At 41.5% G+C, this 18,598-nt stretch overlaps 1 protein-coding gene across 2 annotated transcripts in view; it reads right to left on the bottom strand.

The window, feature by feature from the left end:
- Positions 1-18,598, bottom strand: part of ryr2a (ryanodine receptor 2a (cardiac)) — a 233,607-nt gene that overhangs the window by 181,869 nt on the left and 33,140 nt on the right. For both annotated transcript variants that reach the window (XM_077550282.1, XM_077550284.1), the window contains exons 2-7: positions 5,587-5,706; positions 4,502-4,606; positions 2,885-2,959; positions 2,695-2,773; positions 2,349-2,461; positions 1,718-1,817 (exon numbers count right to left, since the gene is read on the bottom strand). In XM_077550282.1, coding sequence (XP_077406408.1) covers positions 1,718-1,817; positions 2,349-2,461; positions 2,695-2,773; positions 2,885-2,959; positions 4,502-4,606; positions 5,587-5,706 — 592 coding nt within the window. The remainder of the gene's footprint in view (positions 1-1,717; positions 1,818-2,348; positions 2,462-2,694; positions 2,774-2,884; positions 2,960-4,501; positions 4,607-5,586; positions 5,707-18,598) is intronic.

Raw genomic sequence — 18,598 nt, 5'->3', positions numbered from 1 at the left:
AAAATCACACAACACATGATAAAATATTGCTTATTTTTCCAGGCCAGATGTGTCTGCCAAGTTTCATGAGTTTCTGTGCATGTTTAGGCCCTCAAAATTGGCATTGTTTTCTTGGCGAACAGTACCTTGCCACGCCCACAGCCATTCGCGAAAACTTATGACATCATGGAGGCCTAAACACTCTTCGGAGCAAATATGAGGTAGATCCAGTTCACGTGGTTGGAGAAAAAAGTAGAAGAAAAAATGAAAAAAAAAAGATTTGCCAGTAGGTGGCGCTATCAGTATGAATAAATATAAGTTCGTAGATGTATTCAGACCTGGACTATCATCAAATGTGTGAAATTTTGAGAAGATAGGATCATCTGGGTCAAGTTAACGCAGCTTTTATTGTCACGGTGAATCAACATAATTTGCGGCACCGTAACGGCCACGCCCTTTGACAAAAAGTTACAATATTCAGTGTTGGGCATGATCAAAATCTTAAGGCTTTTCTGACAAAATTTCAACTCAACCTCAAACAGGCTCGGCACACTAGATAAAAATGTAAAGTATGACATTTCTTGTCACCACTAGGTGGCGCTACATATATAACCAAATATCATCATATAGATGTTTTCAGGCCGTGGCTCTTAGGATGCATGAGAAGTTTGGGATTTTTTGGAGCTTGTACAGCGGAATTATTAAGCATTTCCTTTTTTGATGAAGTAAATATTAAAGACAAAATTTGAGGCCTCGCACCCGTCATATTGTTTTTCAAAAAGTCAAGATTTTTTCCCCAGTTGCTGTCCCAGGTCTTGAGATGATACATGCGAAGTTAGAAGTAAATTGGATGAAAACTGTTGGCAAATGGGCAAAAAGAATGACCAGAGTGAATGTGGAAAAATGGGCCAAAATTGGACATTCAAAAATATATTTATATAAATATTACATATTTTCCACACTAGGGGGGGGGGGGGGGGGGGCGCTATATGTTATATACTATAATCATAATATCAACATTTTTGCAGAGCCGAGGAGTGTGCAAAGTTTGGTGAGTTTTCGTAAATGTTTAGTTCCCCAAAAATGTGATCGTTTACAAAGAAGAAGAAGAAGAAGACGATCGAAAAACAATAGGGACCTTGCAGCGGTAGCTGCTCGGTCTCTAATAATAATAATACGAACAAAAAACAATAGGGACCTCGCATCGGTAGCTGCTCGGGCCCTAGTTACGGTAAGTGCATTGGGGAATGTTCAAAAAAGAAAACCTGAACACAAACAAAATAAACCGCTTAAAATATTTTGAAAATATTGACATAAGAAAAGTTTTTTAATCAGCAAATATGCGATTGCCGAACTGCGAGTATGCACAGCAGGAGTTGACTGTCTTAATATCTTAATTGGAGAGATCAACTGAAAGCATTGCGATACATGGAAAACACACCTTTTTTCACATATGTTCATTAATCATGCCACTGTCAACCACTTAACGATACAGCAAGCTTCATGCGTCATCACTGCTGTCATTTGACTATAATAAATCATGCTTTGACACAAATGACTTCCTGTTACATTTTCTGGAATTTTAAGGTAGGTCCCTAAAAAGGAAATTAATTAATCCAAACACTCATAAACACAGTGATTCCTTGCTGGATTTTGTGTCGCCTTGTGCTCTGGGTCGAATAAAACATTTGGATATAACATCACAGAAAATGACAATGATGGAGAAATATTTCTGTACCTTGTGCCACTTCACTGCCAGAACAGATTGGAGTAACGCTCCATAGTGTCTGTTGGAAGGCGGCATCTACATTTTGACACTGATTGCCATAGGATAGATGCTATAGGAACACAAACATATGAGTCAAAATCTAATGATTTATTGACACATCGGACTTGTAGAAAATAACATTGAAAAGCCTCAGCTTTATGACTACTTGCTCCAAATTATCATGCAATATGTAATTTTCACTAATTTCTCTGAATATGTCATTTACATGGAATCATTATTATTTTTTTGCATTACTGTATGTTCGATAATGGCGGCACAGTGGATGGCTGGTTAGCAGTCCGCCTCCCAGTGCACACCTACTATTATTTAAAGTGCCTTTAACCCTAATGCAATCACATTATCTCACTGTTTATTTTAATTCCTCTCACAAAAAAATATTAACTTTCTTTTCTTTTCTCAATTGTGTTGTACAGGTTGTATGTCATATTTGTGGTGGATCAGTTTTGAAATGATTTACCAAGATTTCAATCTTTTATATCCTAAAAACCTGCCATTTAAATTGGCGTGTGTAGACTTCTTACAGCCAGTGTATATTTGAGCTTCCTTGTCACATGTTTTCCCACATGCAGACACCAATTACCAGATATCTCTCCGATGAGATGCTGACAAGAATGAGATCATCCCCCACCCTAACCTTCTCCCCCTCAGAACGTTGCTTTGATGCTGGATAAATGGTCCACCAGCATGCTTCACCTGAACAGATACACACAGTGCAGAAGGTTAAAACATGACTCACTAAAGACTTTTGTCAATATGATACACTGTGGTCATTAAGTGATGTTATTGCAACTAGAATATAAATTTAAAAAAAGAGAAAAAGGCATCTACATGTTGAAAAGACAAAAATAGATGTGAAAATATTTATTTAAAACTTAAAGAGAGAAAGGTGATTAAAGATCAGAAATAGACTAAATTTCCATAAATACCTGTGGTGTCTTCCTGCAGCCCCACATCAAAAGCTAACTTGTCTGTAGATGATCGAGAGGTGGACAGACAACACAAGTACTGTGCAGAAACACAATAACCACAGTCAATGCATGTATTAATCTGAAATATTAAAGAACTAAAGGTCACAGTGAAATGTCAGATGGGAATTCACACAGTGTGTGTACAAACCATTCCACTGTAAGAGTGGCGCAGAAGGACCGCATGCCCATATAAAGAAGTGCGATGACCGCCCCCTTGGATCATCTGGGAAAGGGTCATGGTAGGAACAAAGAACAGTATGAATCAGCCAAAAATATTATGAAAATATTGTAATGATATTATTGGTATGTGTAATGTAATACTACAGTATTATTTTGTCCTCTTACTATGTCAAAAAGCTGTGTATAAAGTAGAAAAGTTCACATAGTTTGTTATAAATCTATAGATTATTATACAAAAGTGTACTCAAATTCTTTACAATTGTGCAAAAGATTACATTTCCTTCAAAATTACCCTATTTTGTGTCATTTCCAACAATAAAAAAAAAATTTACTTGAAAAAAAATTTACTTTATGAATTAGTTTTTGTCCAACAGGGACAATTTGTGTCAAAACTACGGGCAAAGGGGACATTTGGTCTACCGTTAATTTTTTTATATTATATTTTTATATAGGTGTTGAAAAATTGGGGGATTAACTACTAACGACTAACTACTATGATTGCTACTATTCATTTTGGTTTTTAGAGTTTTTGTAGATATGCAAAGAAACTATTTTCACCAAAAAAAACAACTTGTGACCACATTTCTCTTTGTAATGTCCCATTAGGGCTCCAAATAACTTTTTTTTTTAGCCTCTAACCTAAAATTATATACTAAAAGTAGAAAAATCGGGGGTGCACATGAATCACAGATTAACTTGGGAAGTAAATATTTACAAATCTACTCACTTTCACTATGTAATGGTGTATGGGAAGCGAGGCGTGGAGCAGAAGTTTGTTAGCAACAAAAAATTTCAAGAATATTAACACAAAAAAACCTGCAAATTTATGGTGTTGTGCACATGCGCGAGTAGATAAAAAAAAGGTTGCACTGTCTCATTTTAGCTGCAAAATTCAACCATTTAGGGGCAGTCTGGAGCCCTGCTCATGAATAAGGATATTTCAGAAGCAAGAATGTTTACCTTAACTTTCTGCTGTCTGTGTCAAGGTCTGATTTGTGAACAAATATCACATTCATCATCAAGATCCTCCAGTGAACACTGTTTTCAAATTTGTCATCTTATTTTGTTATTAGTACATACTCGAATTTTTGTTCTGAATGTGAAGTCAGCTCAGAGCAGGGGCGGACCTATTCTAGTGGAATACAGTGCTGCAGAGCAGACCACCCCAAAGATCATGAAAATCCCAAACTATTTTTCTTATCACCTTGAACAGAAAGTTACAAATAATTGTAACGTGTAATTGATTGATTGATTGCTTTTTGCGTGTTTAAATAAGCCAGAGAGTGTCAAAGTGGCCATAACATCCTTTAATTTTTCTGTATGCGAGAGCCTGTGGAGCCTCAAACAGGATCGGCTCACACCAGGATAAGTGCTGGAATTTACAAAAAAGTCCTAGTGCTTTTGGATTTCATATTTTTCTGTGAATGACCCAAAACTAATGTAATTAGATGCTTCAGTTTTTCATATACCAATTTTTTTTAACATAATTGTTCGTTTATATTGTCTTAATGATTTGTTGTTATATAATTGTCTTGAATTTTTCCGCCACTATTCATGTATTTTTTCTTCATCTTTTCCAACTCACTCCCCCGGTCTTCTCTTCACTACTGGCCAGCATCTCCTGAAGGGCTCGAACTGAGAGTGACTGCTCCAAAATGAAAGTACATATTGACAGATCTGGAGGTACATTCTGAAACAACAGCAACACAAATGGTTAGCTATAGTGATGACAGCTCTTACACCCTCTTTTTCATGGTAAACCTTGGAAGTAATTAATACCTTGGGCGCAGCCATATTGTATAGTGAAGGTAAAAAACAAAACACAAAACGTTGCAATTTAATATCGCTCCTCTGTCAAGTAACATGCTCCCAATTGGGGCTAATTCTCCAGTCGGAGTAAGTCAAAGTATGAGCCCTGGATTTCGCCCAAAAAGGCCATCTTCCTGTTCAATTTTAAACATAGTCATTTGAGACTATGCTAGAATAACAGACAATCTCTAAATTTGGATTGGTTAGATCAAAACTGATATCAACTCATTCATTGGAAGAATAATAAACAGTGACTCCAAGAGGGACTTTGAACCGTTGGGTGCTGTGACCCTAATTTGATAGTGTTTGTACATCTGAATACTCATACAAACCCCCAAAAAGGTAACAAACTCTTGAACATACTTCAATTGGTACAGAAACAAAATCATCATCATCTCATTTAAACACATAATAACATGTACACAACAATAAATAGTATTTAAGATTTCAACATAGTGTAGTAAGAAGGCATTAGAATGTTGGTTATATATTAGTTTTTTGAAAGAGAAAAAACAGTTTCAAGGAGATATCTCATGGAACATCATATAAAAGGGTATCAGAGGTGGCAAATCCAGGACCATAAAGTAAAAACTCTGCCAAAGATTGGCTTTGGCCCCTGTTGCTAGCTAGCTAGCTCCCTAGCAGGTAAACAAGCACCATGTGAGCTAGCTAGCACCTGGGGCTAAAGCCAAACTGTGGCAGGGTTTTTACTCTCTGGACCTGGATTTGCCACCTCTGAAGGGTATCAATTTCGTGAAAGAATATAAATGTGTTTTTTGTCTGCGCATTTGTACATTGTTGACCCAAATGTATTGGTATACTCATATGCAATATGACGAAGCGTAAAAGTCTAATCAGTACCTTGGAGTTGGAGACTGATTCAAGAAAACACAGCCTGTTTCCGAAGCCTTCAGCAGCCAGGCAGAGTTTCTGTTGCTCCTTGTGGATTGTGGCCGAACACTGTAGGACCACCTCATCATTCTATGTACACATAACCATACAATCAGTACATTCCTCATTGTGAAGATAAATGAATGTCTTCAGCCCAGTGTGGCCAATGCAAATTTGACAAAAACTTAGAGCCATGGCACACCCGGTAGTTACAAATAATGTATCATTAATGTTCATCTATGTCAGCAACTTATGGGCGGTCGTGGCTCAGGAGGAAGAGCGGGTCATCCAGTAAAGAAGGCTCTGGTGTGTGTTTAAATCCCGCTGTCTCTGCTATATATAACTTTGTGAAGTAGGGCTGCTGAATTTTGGAAAAAATAATAATCACGATTATTTTGGCAATAATTGAAATCACGATTATTCAAACAATTATTTATTTCTTGGTACAAAACAAGAAAAAGTTTAAGCCTTTAAAAATTATGAAACACTATAATTATGTAATTTCCTTTTGGACCAAACATTATTTATTTATTTATTTATGTTGGCAAAAACTTAAAGTTGGAGTGCAACTTGTGCACTGTGCAGTTGGACGATCATTTATTTTTTGGTACAAAACAAGAAAATGTTTACACTTTTAAGAATATTAGGACCAATAAAAAAATAGAAACACTCTAATTATGTAAGTTCCTTTTGGACCAAACAGAATTCATAATAATATATATTTATTTATTATTATTTAAAAACTTGAAGTTGGAGTGCAGCATGTGGACTGTGCAGTAAAGGATGATCATTTATTTTTTTGGGTACAAAACAAGAGAATGTTTAAATGAAAAAAACAAATAACAAATATTAAGACAAATACAATTGTTTGAAACACAATAATTATGCAAGTTACTATTGGATAAAACTAAATTTATGAAATAAGTTATTCTAACAATTTAAAAAGGTGCAAAAGTATACATTTAAACAACTCAAAACTTAGTATTAATAATCTTTAATTTTTCTACGATTATTCTGATTTTGTAATTGTGGAGTGTCATAATTGAAATTGTAATTGAATTTCGATTAATTGCACAGCCCTATTGTGAAGATGATTGAAACTACTGTGTGTCTTTATGTGTTTGTCTTGTTTTCCAAATAAAGTGTTGCACAGCCTTGGGGATTTGAAACACAAAAATTGCTGGTGGGCAGGTCAGTGGATGAGGATTTAAAAGCTTGGCAAAGCGAGAGTGAGTGAGTGTGGAGGATGGGATGCATTTCTGATGATGTAATCAGAGCAGAGAGGGGAGAAAATAAAGGGGAGGGAGGGTGTGTACACTCACTTAAAGGCCAGATACTGCTGCACCCAAAATCTCTGAAGTCGATACACACCATGAAAGCTACAGTAGTTCAGGTTATTTACAATGACATAAAAAATATTTTTTTTTCTTTTTTCTTTTTTACATGACAGGGTTTCTATTAATATAGTTGTGTGAGTTGGTGTGCAGCACTTCTTGTACGCCTTAAAATGATCATTGTCATTGTTTGAGATTTTTCAGGAAACACAAAAAATTTAACCATTTGCATCACGAAGAGATGATATTAAGGCAAAAAAAAAATTGCAACAAAAAAATGACTTAGGCAATTATTTTAGGTGTGATGATTTGTTGACTTCAACTGGACTTTACTATACTATACACTATAAAGCAGAAGAACCATTTCTGCAATCAGTGAATAAGGATCAGGATTTAAAGTTATGAATAATTGACTGGTGACTAGTGTAGTCAGCTGGAATAGCCCACAGTACAACTCTTCCATGAACCTAATGGGGATAAGAGGTATAGAAAATAGATAGCTCAAGCACATATCTGCCACCCGACATTGCACAACACCACAAACACTTTTGAAAAGAGGTTACAGAGTCACTATAATGGTTGTCATGTTCCATTGTAACCTCACGCTATCTTGCAGAGAGAGCAGCGGAAACATCAACAATCAGCCTGAGCAAAACACACGATAAATTTATCCTTGCAGCCCACAATATCACCAAGAAAACTATCCTCAGGAACTGGAAATCACTGCAATGGAACATCTCCTTCACTGACTGCGGGCAACACACACAATCATACACGCACCCACACAAAGCCAGTGACATGCGGTCAGGATAGGCAAGGTAGGCACTGCCTACCACAGGCTGAAATGAATGTTGAAACCGTTTGGCTTTTTCTATTTATTTTAATTATTTCTTTCATTTCAGAAAGCCTACACTACCTATAGGTTTAAAAGTGACAACATTTGGTGATAAAAATGACATTACTTTGTCTGGCTTGCAGGCAAAAATGATTTATTATTATTATAATTTTCCTAGCCCTGTCCGCGTAGTGATGTGTGTTTGCGCATGCATAGTCAGTTTCCCAGTAGAAAATGTCCTTAATAGGCAGATCGCTACTAAAGGAATATAAGAGTTTGTGTGCGTGGGGGTGAAATACAGGATGTGTGTGATTAAAGGAATATAAGAGTTTGTGTGCGTGGGGGTGAAATACAGGATGTGTGTGATGGACGTGGGCGTGTTAGGAATGGAATGTTGCCAACAAAGGATGCTAATTGCAGGGGGAGATGCAGGACCGTGATAAGATCAAAGTATGTTGTAAACCACATTTGTTTGACACCGGGGCGGAAAAGTACAAAACAGGAGAAGCCACCCAGTGACGCTGCGGATGAAGATCGGCCAATGGAAAGCAAGCTAAAGTTAAACTGCAGAAAACACATAGCCAATAGAATAATGCCAGGATGCCTTTGTTTCTGTGTCATTTAAATATTGTGTAGTATAACTATTCACTGGGGCAACTCGGATGAGAATACGTTGGCTGCTTGAGACAGAGACGTACAGAATTGTATTGATAGGGACCCGGGACCCCAGCTGTTTGTATTAGATTTGAATGTTAGGAATAAATCCACTCGTGTGTGAAAATGCCGGCTTCCTGATACCTTTCTATTGCAGAACGAGCATGCTATTGTTGGATGGGTGATAGTTTGGTAAGGTCACAAATTGGAGTCAGATTATTAACTTAAATTTATATTAATATAGCAATAAATTCCAACACTACGCAGCCTTTTTACGTCGCTGTATTATTCCTATGCAAACGTACAGTGCAATTTGTAAATTCAAAACACACTTGTGCACAACAAAGCGGTAAGATGACGCCACTCTGGAGAATATAAAACTATTTTCATGTCTTTCTTTTCAGGGAAAACGCCATCTTTTGAAGGATGGGAGACCATCCTTAGCTACCGAATATTCAGCAAAGTAAGGGACAAAGAATTATTCGTACTTTTCACAAAGAAAAAAGGAAAAGATTGGCTTTGTGAATGTGCTTCGATTAACTGGCTGTTTCACTTTGCATGGTGTTTGACATTGCTATAGCTAGCTTGATTTTGTGATGAATGAAGATATTCACTTTATTACCGTTCCGGGCAGGTTTGAAATTGTCAGTTTTTCGTTGTGCGGCAAATGGGAGGCAGAGTGCACTGCAACGTTTATCGCAGCTGGCAGACGGTGGCCCAGAACTTAAGCTGAGTGGCAAGTGTTGAGCTGCTGCACCGGAGACGATGGGTACGAATCCTGCTCAAAAAATTTAAGTAAAATTTTAAAAAAGGATTGCGGAGCAAAAAATGTAAGACTTCAAAAGAGAGTAATGTGTTTTTGTTTTATTTTCTACCCATACAGAGGCATATGTTAAAATAGTTTGAATGTATGTGCGTCTCAATTTGCGACTGCCTGCCTACCCAAACCTAGAGCTCACTGCACGTCACTGCACACAGCCTAGGGTTATATGCTAGCAAGCAGCCTCACATTCAATACTCGTTTTGTTTCAGTGTTACATCTAGGTTTCTAATTTGATTAATTAATAAGTTTTAGAGAGAGAGAGAGAGAGAGAGATAGCCTTTTAAGACAATTGCTTTGAATCCAAACACTGATCTTTTTGACACAGTGGCAGAGTGAATCGACAGGCTCATGTTCACCGGCTGTCAGTGACAAGTAGATCTGTGGTAGGTCACTTTATACTGTATTAGTGTATTAGTATTAGGTGTGGGAATCTTTGACTGTCTCATGATTCGATGATGATGATGATGATGATTTTTAGGTCTGCGATTAGATTCAGAACGATTTTTGATTCAAAATGATTTGATTGACAAGGATTTCTGCTTCAATTTATAGATGTGCAAAGAATCATCATGATCTACTCCAGTCTAACTCGCTAATGCTAATTAGTGCGCTACTCGCTGCACTTTTATCACTCAAAAGAATGGCTATTCATACAAAACGCTTCAGGAATGTATACAGATAAGCATCTTTACATTAATCACCGGCATATGCGCTTCCCACGCTGCAAAAAAAACACTTTTATTGGCATAACTAGATTGTGACTTTTTCCTTCTATTCTCTAATGTGGCTACAGTTTAACAGCAACTACGTCCTTTCCTTCTTATACTGGTTTAATAGATAATCTTACTAATAATTAATTTTTTCACCAGGCATCGGTGCCGAAGAGGGAACGGACAGTGGAGCAGAGAGGGCAACCGCGCCCACCCCACATCCCGCCGCGGCACCCCCGAAACCCAGGCCCAGCGGGGAAAGGCCCCGGTCGTCACTCCGTTCTTAGTGAAAGCTTACTAATAATTTGAATGCTGTTTTGTTAAATGCCCTCGATACTGTTGCGCCATTAAGAATTAAAAATCATCCGAAAAGGCTTACTCCTTGACAGCCTGGCTAATAACTGTCCGACAACGCTCTCTTATTTCAATGAAATATCGCTTGAAAACCTTACACATCTGGTTAGTGCGGCAAAACAAACGACTTAGTTGCTTGACCCGCTCTTGGGCAAACTGATTAAAGAATTGTTTAATATTTTAGGACCTTCTATTTTAAATATTATAAATGTATCACTTTCTACTGGCGCTGTTCCAGTAGCTTTTAAAACTGCTGTTATTCAATCTCTACTTAAACGACCTAACCTCAACCCAGAAAGTCTCTGTAATTATAGGCCTTTATCAAATTTACCGTTTATTGCAAAAATACTTGAAAAAGTTGTTGCGCAACAGCTGAATGATTACATGGCCGCTAACATATTCGTATATTCGATCCAACTCTCTCTTTTCAAATGCACATTAAAAATATTACTAGAACGGCTTTTTTCACCGCCATAATATTGCTAAAATTCATCCTATTTTGTCTAATGGTGATGCAGAAGTTATAAATCATTCGTTTGTTATGTCTCGCCTCGACTACTGTAATGTGTTCTCCCGTCTTCCCATGACCAGCCAGTCTGCACTTAGTACAAAATGCTGCAGCTAGACTTTTTACGCGGATGAGAAAGTTCCATTATATTACCCCGATATTAGTCAACTTGCAGTTGCTTCCGGTTTACTTGAGATGCGATTTTTGCGGTTTTGTTACTTACATATAAAATATTACACAGCGCAGCGCCTTCCTATCTTGTTGATTTAATAGTACCGTGTGTTCCGTAATGAAACTTTCGTTCGCAACACGCTGGTCTTTTGGTGATTCCAAGAGCTAAAAAGAGGTCCGCGGGCTCCAGTGCTTTGGAATGCCCTACCCTCGGAGGTCAGAGACACTACCTCTGTAGAAACGTTTAAATCGCGTCTTAAGACTCTTATCTATACTCTTGCATTTGGCTGAATGATGTGTACCTGGTTACTGCCGCTGCTTTCTTTCCCACCTATCTCCACGGCTTGGAGAGTGTCACGCCGCAGTAAGCGGGCCTGTGCTTTTATTTTGGTCCATCCACTTCAATCCCGGTTCCTGATTGCTTCCACCTGTCTCCAATTATCCACCTAATAAATAGACTGCATCAGCCACCTCCCAGTGCTGAAGTGTCACACGGCGTGCATGGAAGCGTTCTCACAGCTCTTGAGCCACAGGCCTTGCCTTGCCTTGCCTTGCTCCTGTGCCTTGTTTTAGTGCCTTTTTAGTTGTCTTTTTTTTAGTTTTGTAAATAAACTGCTGCCATTGCGGCCAACCTACTCCCTGCGCCTGGGTCCTCCCTTCCTTGTTGTGTCAGTACACTTCAGCCAGAATGGACCCAAAAGGGACACTGGAAACCACGCTGCGGAATCAGGAGGCACGCCTGTCACGCCAAGAGGAGTTCTAGCACGTCATGGCAACCCAAATGGGTGAGATTTCTGGACAAGTACAGGAACTGGTGAGTCATCTGCGTGGCTCCACTGTACCTGCCGCACACCTGGAACTTCTGGCTGGACCCTCTAATCCGCCTTCTTCGCTTGCCGGACTGGGCTTGAGGCTGGCTTCCCCACTACTCCGGAGAGCCTGCATAATGTCAGGCCTTCTTGACCGACTGCGAGATCCACTTTGAACATTCCCTACAGGTCTTCCCCACAGAACGTTCCCGCGTGGCCTTCATGGTTTCTCATCTGACCGGACGAGCCAGGGCATGGGCCACCGGGGAATGGGCAAGGAACTCTCTGACCTGCCAGACCGCCTCCAACTTTTGCACAGGCCTTTGCCAGGTCTTTGATCCCGTCAATACGGATCGAGAGAAGGCTCGAGAGCTGAGCAATTTTCGCGCAAGGCAGGGAGTCTTTCAGTGACTATGCCATCCGGTTTCACACCGCGGCAGCCAAAAGTAGCTGGAACGCGATGGCTCTTTACGATCACTTTTTGAAGGGTTTTACCACGCAGATCCAAGAACTGTTGCTCCCCATTGACCTGCCGGCTGACCTGGACTCGCTGATCTCACTCTCAATCCGCACAGCCCATCGGGGGAGGGAGCTCGCTCAGGCTAGCGGGACCCAAAGGAGAACCGGACTGGAACCCCTCCTGGGACCAACAGCCACGGGAGCTCCACGGCTTCCTCCTTCCCCGACACCAACCCAGGTGGGGATCCGAGGAAGCGACGACAAACCCAACTAGGCCGAGCCGAACTGACTGCTACTACTGCGGTGAATCTGGTCATCTGGTGATCACCTGCCCCGCCAAACAAGCCTCTCCGGTGAGGGCATGTTTCCCTGAACAAGCCAAAGCTCGAAAACTCATACCTGTCACGATCATTCACCATGCCATCACCACAGATATGCCAGCCCGTCTCAGGGACCCACGAAATTCTCATGGACTGGGGACTGGTGAAACAGTTACAAGCTGCAACTGAGCTGCTGAACACGCCAATCCAAGCCAGGGCACTCAACGGTAGGGTATTATTACCCATATCACAGAGCCTCTCAAAGTGCACACAGGACAACACACAGAATGCCTTCAATTCCATGTTTTCCGATCCCCGTCTCACACCCTGGTTCTAGGACATCCTTGGTTTTGTTTGCACAACCCACACATAGACTGGCGCTCTGGGCATACCATGACGTGGGGAGAGGAATGCGTGTATCATGGACTGAACCAGCCAGCGGCACGTGCACCCTCCGCTGCAGTGAACCATGTGTCTCGCGCTTCCACCACAGCTGACGAGTATCCGGACCTGAACACAGTCCCCTCATGCTATCATCACCTTCGCGACGTCTTCAGCAAGACCAAGACCAAGGCCATGGCTCTTCCTCAACATCGACCCTATGACTGCTTGAAATGATCCCAGGGTCTCCCATTCCCATGGGTAGATTGTTCTCATTCTCGGGGCCTGAACGCAAAGCTCTGAACGACTGCATTGACGCATCCTTAAAAAACGGACTCATACGGCCGTCCTCATATCCAGCGGGGGCTGGATTCTTCTTTGTAGGCAAGAAGGACGGCTCCCTACAACCATGTGTCGACTACAGTCCACTGAATGATATTACCATGAAGAATCGCTACACCCTGCCCCTGATGTCATCCGTATTCGACCAACTGCAACAAGCCGTAGTCTTCACAAAGCTGGACCTCCGGAATGCCTACCATCTCGTCCGGATTAAAAAGGGAAACAAGTGGAATACCAGTTTCAACACTCCCCGGGGTCACTACAGCATTGTAAAAGACTGGCCCACGCCATAATCGCGGAAGAAAGTCCAACGGTTCCTGGGTTTCGCCAATATTTACCGTCACTTCATCCGGAACTTCAGCTCCATCGCTGCCCCATTGTATGCCTTGACATCTCCACAGGTGCGATTCCGCTGGACCCCGGAGGCTGATACCGCTTTCAATGCTCTCAAGCAACAGTTCACAGAGGCGCCGATACTCAAGGTTCTGGACCCCAAGCGCCAGTTTGTGGTGGAGGTGGATGCCTCCAACGTCGGAATCGGGGCCGTCCTATCCAAAGGCTCCCAAAGGTCCATCCCTGCGCATTTCTGTCCAGGCGGCTCTCCAAGGCCGAGCGCAACTACGGTGTCGGCGACCGTAAACTCCTAGCGGTAAAAGTAGCACTAAAGGAGTGGAGGCACTGGCTCGAAGGGGCAGAACAACCCTTCGTGATTTAGACCGATCACCAAAACTTGGAGTACCTACGCAAGGTCAAACGACTCAACCCCCGACAGGCCAGGTGGTCCCTGTTTTTTAACCGATTTTTGTTCTCTCTGACCTACAGGCCAGGGAGCCAGAACACTAAGGCAGACGCCCTATTACGTATCCATGACTAAGACTGAAGACTTAATGTCACGCCGCACTAAGCGGGCCTGTGTTGCTCTTATTTTGGTCCATCCACTTCTGGTTTTATTTTGAAAGAACTAATCACCACTTGACATTTGAAATCAATTCTGAATCGTACTAAATGAGAATTGCGGTTCTTATGAGAATCTATTTTTTTGCACACCCCTAATTAGTATTAATATTAGTTGGATTAATGGAAGAATGTACTGTAACTATTGAAAAATGGAGGATTTGAACCTTTTTAGAGCCTCGTACAAGAGTTTTCCATCAAGTGTTTTAAACTCTTTAATAAGATCACATGGTTGACGATGTTAAAGGAAGCGGTCAGCTACACCAGAACCAACGTCTGCATCTGTGTTCAGATATCATTTGTCAGTTATCTAGATCAGAGTCGTCTCAGTGCTGTGATGTGGCAGAAAGCCTGATTGGAAAGTATCAAAAGTATTACTAGACAGGATCAAGTCAGTAAGATGTTGGTATATAAGTTTTTATAGGACTTGACAATGGCCCACCAATAGCATGTTTGATATTGTCCGGTAATTGCTGAGTGGCATCAAGACTACTCTTCTTTAGAAGATGCTGAATGAATTTTCAATGCCATTGGAAATGTTCCAGTCTGAAGTGACATATTGAGCAGATGAGCAAGTTGTGGTAACAAACTGTTCAGTATAGACCTAATGCTGCATTCTAGGAATGTGGGAAGTTGGACTTTTCCGACTTCAAACCAGGAAATGTGTACGGAAACGCCGACTTGAACTTGGAAATTTGTTAGCGAACTCCCAGCCTCCCACGATAAAACCACAATGTCCACAGTTGTAGACCGATTTTCGAAAATGGCACGATTCAACCCCCTAGACCAGAGGTGGGCAATCTCGGTCCTCGAGGGCCGGAGTCCTGCAGGTTTTGTAGGTTTCTCACTTCCAACACAAGCTGATTCCAATCAACAGGATGGTTATCAGGCTTATGCAGAGCTTGCTGATGAGCTGATCATATATCAGCTGTGTTGGAGAAGGGCAACACGCAAAACCTGCAGGACTGCGGCCCTCGATGCCCACCTCTGCCCTAGACAAACTACCATTAGCCAAGAAAACCGCTGAGATCCTGATAGACCATGTATTCAGGGTCCATGGTTTTCCTCGCCACATCGTATCAGACCATGGACCTCAGTTTGTTTCACGACTCTGGAGGGAGTTCTGTAGGGCACTAGGAGCCAAGGCCAACCTGACCTCCGGTTACCATCCAGAGGCAAATGGACAAGCTGAACGCCTCAACCAGCAGCTTGAGACCGGACTCCGATGCCTAGTGTCCCAAAATCCTGAAACCTGGAGCAAACGCCTGGTATGGGTCGAGCTCGAATCCTACTTGCGAAGTCGGAAAAAAAAGTACCTCGACTTCACCGACCGACTTCGATGTGACGTCATTCTACAATGGTGACCATTATGGAAACACATACCGTGAATGGTTAAACACAATTTACTCAAGTATAAAACTAGATAGCTTTCGTCAATCATACATATTCAACATGACTTTACGTAACACAATGTACGCGACCGTATGCCGCTATTGCTATGCATGAAATTGTATGGTGAACTACTGAACTGTATGGAATGCTTATGAAATAAGATAAATGCAATGAATGAAGCAAAACTGCGAGAAGGCAAGTTTTGCTATCATTGAGAAATGCTTCAAACTCACGTGACATGAACTGTGGGCCGTTATCTGACACAAGCTCTATTGGGTCACCTGCTCTGCTGAAGATTGCATTCAGACACTGAATTACAGTTCTTGACGTCACCTGTGGAACAAAAGTCACTTCTGGCCACTTGCTGTGGTAATCAATAAGTGTGATTGCGAAACGACAGTCCAGAGGTGCGTTATTAAAGGGCCCGACCACATCAATTGCTACCCTTTCCCACGGTCCTTTGGGGTATGGCACAGGTTGTAGTGGAGTTGTGTGAGTAACTGCTGACTTGTCATGTGACTGGCATGTAACACATGATTTTATGGCTTCCTCGACCTAGGCATCCATGCCTGTCCACCAGTACACTTCCCTGAGTCTCTGTTTTGTCCTCACAATGCCTTGATTTGTTTCATGTGCCAGAGAGATCAATTTAGCCTGGAGACTCGCCGGCACCAGGAGTCTGTGCGTGCCTCGCACAACTAAGACCTCAATTTGTGAAAGCTCATGCCGAATCTTGAAGAATGGTCGTAGCTCTGGTGGTAGGGCATTTTCTGATTTTGGCCAGCCGGCCGTGAGCTGTCCTCGTTGTTTTGTTTGCACAGGACAAGAAGCACTTGCAGTTTTAAAGTCATCGTCAGAAATGGCTGTTAATGTACACATTAGCTCACCTCTGTATCATCACCCATACCAGGTTCTGAGGTTGGCAGTGGGAGTCGAGACAAACAATCTCCAGTTACATTCTCCCTACCAGGTTTATATTGGATGTCATAGTTGAAGTGTGGTGAGAGGACTGTGATCAGTGCATAATTCAAAATGCCTTCCCCACAGGTATGTTCTCCACTTTTCTGTTGCCCATACACACCCCAGTGCCTCCTTGTCAACAGTTGAGTACTTCCTCTCCACCTGGGTGAGTGTGCGTGATGCGAAAGCAACAGTCCTTTCTGAACCTGTGTCAGGACCGCCCCGAGTCCATTGTCAGATGCATAGTTTGCAGGTTTGCATTGAACATCGAGAGGGCAGGGCTGCATATGAAGAGACGTTTTACCGTTTCAAAGCTTGTTTGTGCCTCTGAAGTTCATTTGAAAGGTTCTGTTCCCCGGAGAAGTGCTCTTAGAGCAGTGGTGGGCAAACTCGGTCCTCAAGGGCCAGCGTCCTGCAGGTTTTGGAGGTTTCCCTGCTGCACCGCAGCTGATTCCAATCAACAGGATCGTTACCAAGCTCTTTGACTTGAGTGCTCATGTAGATGAGGTACTCCAATGTAATCATCAATAACTGTGTCAGTACTATTGGATCTGGGTGTCTCATTTTAATGTTGAAAGGCGGAAACATTGATCACTTTGAATGATGGAAACATTGATGGACCGCAATTTCGCTGAGGAATGACAAATAACGGATTGACGATTACAAAGTGGTTTTGCTTGAAATTGCGACGAGTGACGATTACGGAAGTATATTGAATAGCAATTGACGAATAACGAATGGCGGATGCTCAAAATTCATTGATGTGCCTACCTCTGACTATAAAGTTTTTTTTAATCTGCCTAATTATGGCCACAAAATGATGTTGGTGGTATTTTCAAACATAATCATTTCCATAAACTGTGTGATTGTCCTGTCTTGTTTAAACTATTACAGACCCAAAATGCCTGTTTGAGTGTAACAGAAGTCAATGAAAACACAAAAATGATCAGATAAAGCAACATTGAAAACATTCAAATTTGAAATAATAACACCCTCAGAAGAAACACATTTCCTCTATCCTTTTTTTCCCAGGAGACATACAAAGTACTCTCCTGTCTGTTGTAACGCGTGTTTGGTTTGGGCCGAGGACAGCCATGGACAGGTGCTACTGGATAGTCAAGAAGGGAGCAAAAATAGGCTGAATATCCACAAGCACTTGCTTTATTAAGAGCCCCCCACAAAAAAATATGTTCTCGGCACGATTACACGTTATGATAAAGCATACAATTCGTTACATGGCCGCTCAGGTCCACAGCAAAAAAAAAATCTCTGAAAAGCAAAATGAAAAGTTGACCCATTGACACGACAAAACAAAGAGGTGCCACCATGTGGCGCAGTGCCATACTACAGATTGTTACACTGTCCATCCGTCCATCTATCTAAACACGCTACAAATATCTACTAGGGCTGTACACTATATCCCAAAAAAATATCGATATTGCGATATTGGCCCATGCAGTATGCATATCGCAAAGACATGCAATAACTTTCATATGGAAAGTCAGAGGCAAACTTAAATGTGCATCGCCATCCAATAGTTGTATATCATCTGACATGTTTTGGGTTTAAGGTTGCTTTATTTATTTTTGTTCTCGTTTACTTTTGGTTCCATTGTGGTTTGTTTTGCTGTGTTTTCCTAGTCTCCCTTTGTCTCGTTAAGTGTGATCTTGTCCACCTGTGCCTTGTCTACTCTCCCTCTTGTGTCAGCCAATCAGTGCCCCCAGCCATGTGTGTTTAGACCAGGTGTCCCTTGTTGTGTAATTAGTTAGTAGGCCCTGTCCACACAAAAGCCAGTTTCAATGTATCCTCACAAGTTGCTTACTGCTTAGACCAGAGGTGGGCAATCTCGGTCCTCGAGGGCCGGAGTCCTGCAGGTTTTGGAGGTTTCTCACTTCCAACACAAGCTGATTCCAATCAGCAGGATCGTTTTCAGGCTTATGCAGAGCTTGCTGATGAGCTGATCATATATCAGCTGT

This window comes from Vanacampus margaritifer, chromosome 18 (assembly GCF_051991255.1).
Source record: "Vanacampus margaritifer isolate UIUO_Vmar chromosome 18, RoL_Vmar_1.0, whole genome shotgun sequence".
Taxonomy (NCBI): Eukaryota; Metazoa; Chordata; class Actinopteri; order Syngnathiformes; family Syngnathidae; genus Vanacampus; species Vanacampus margaritifer.
Note: the sequence above shows the minus strand (reverse complement) of the source record. Positions and strands in the feature narration are given on the sequence as shown.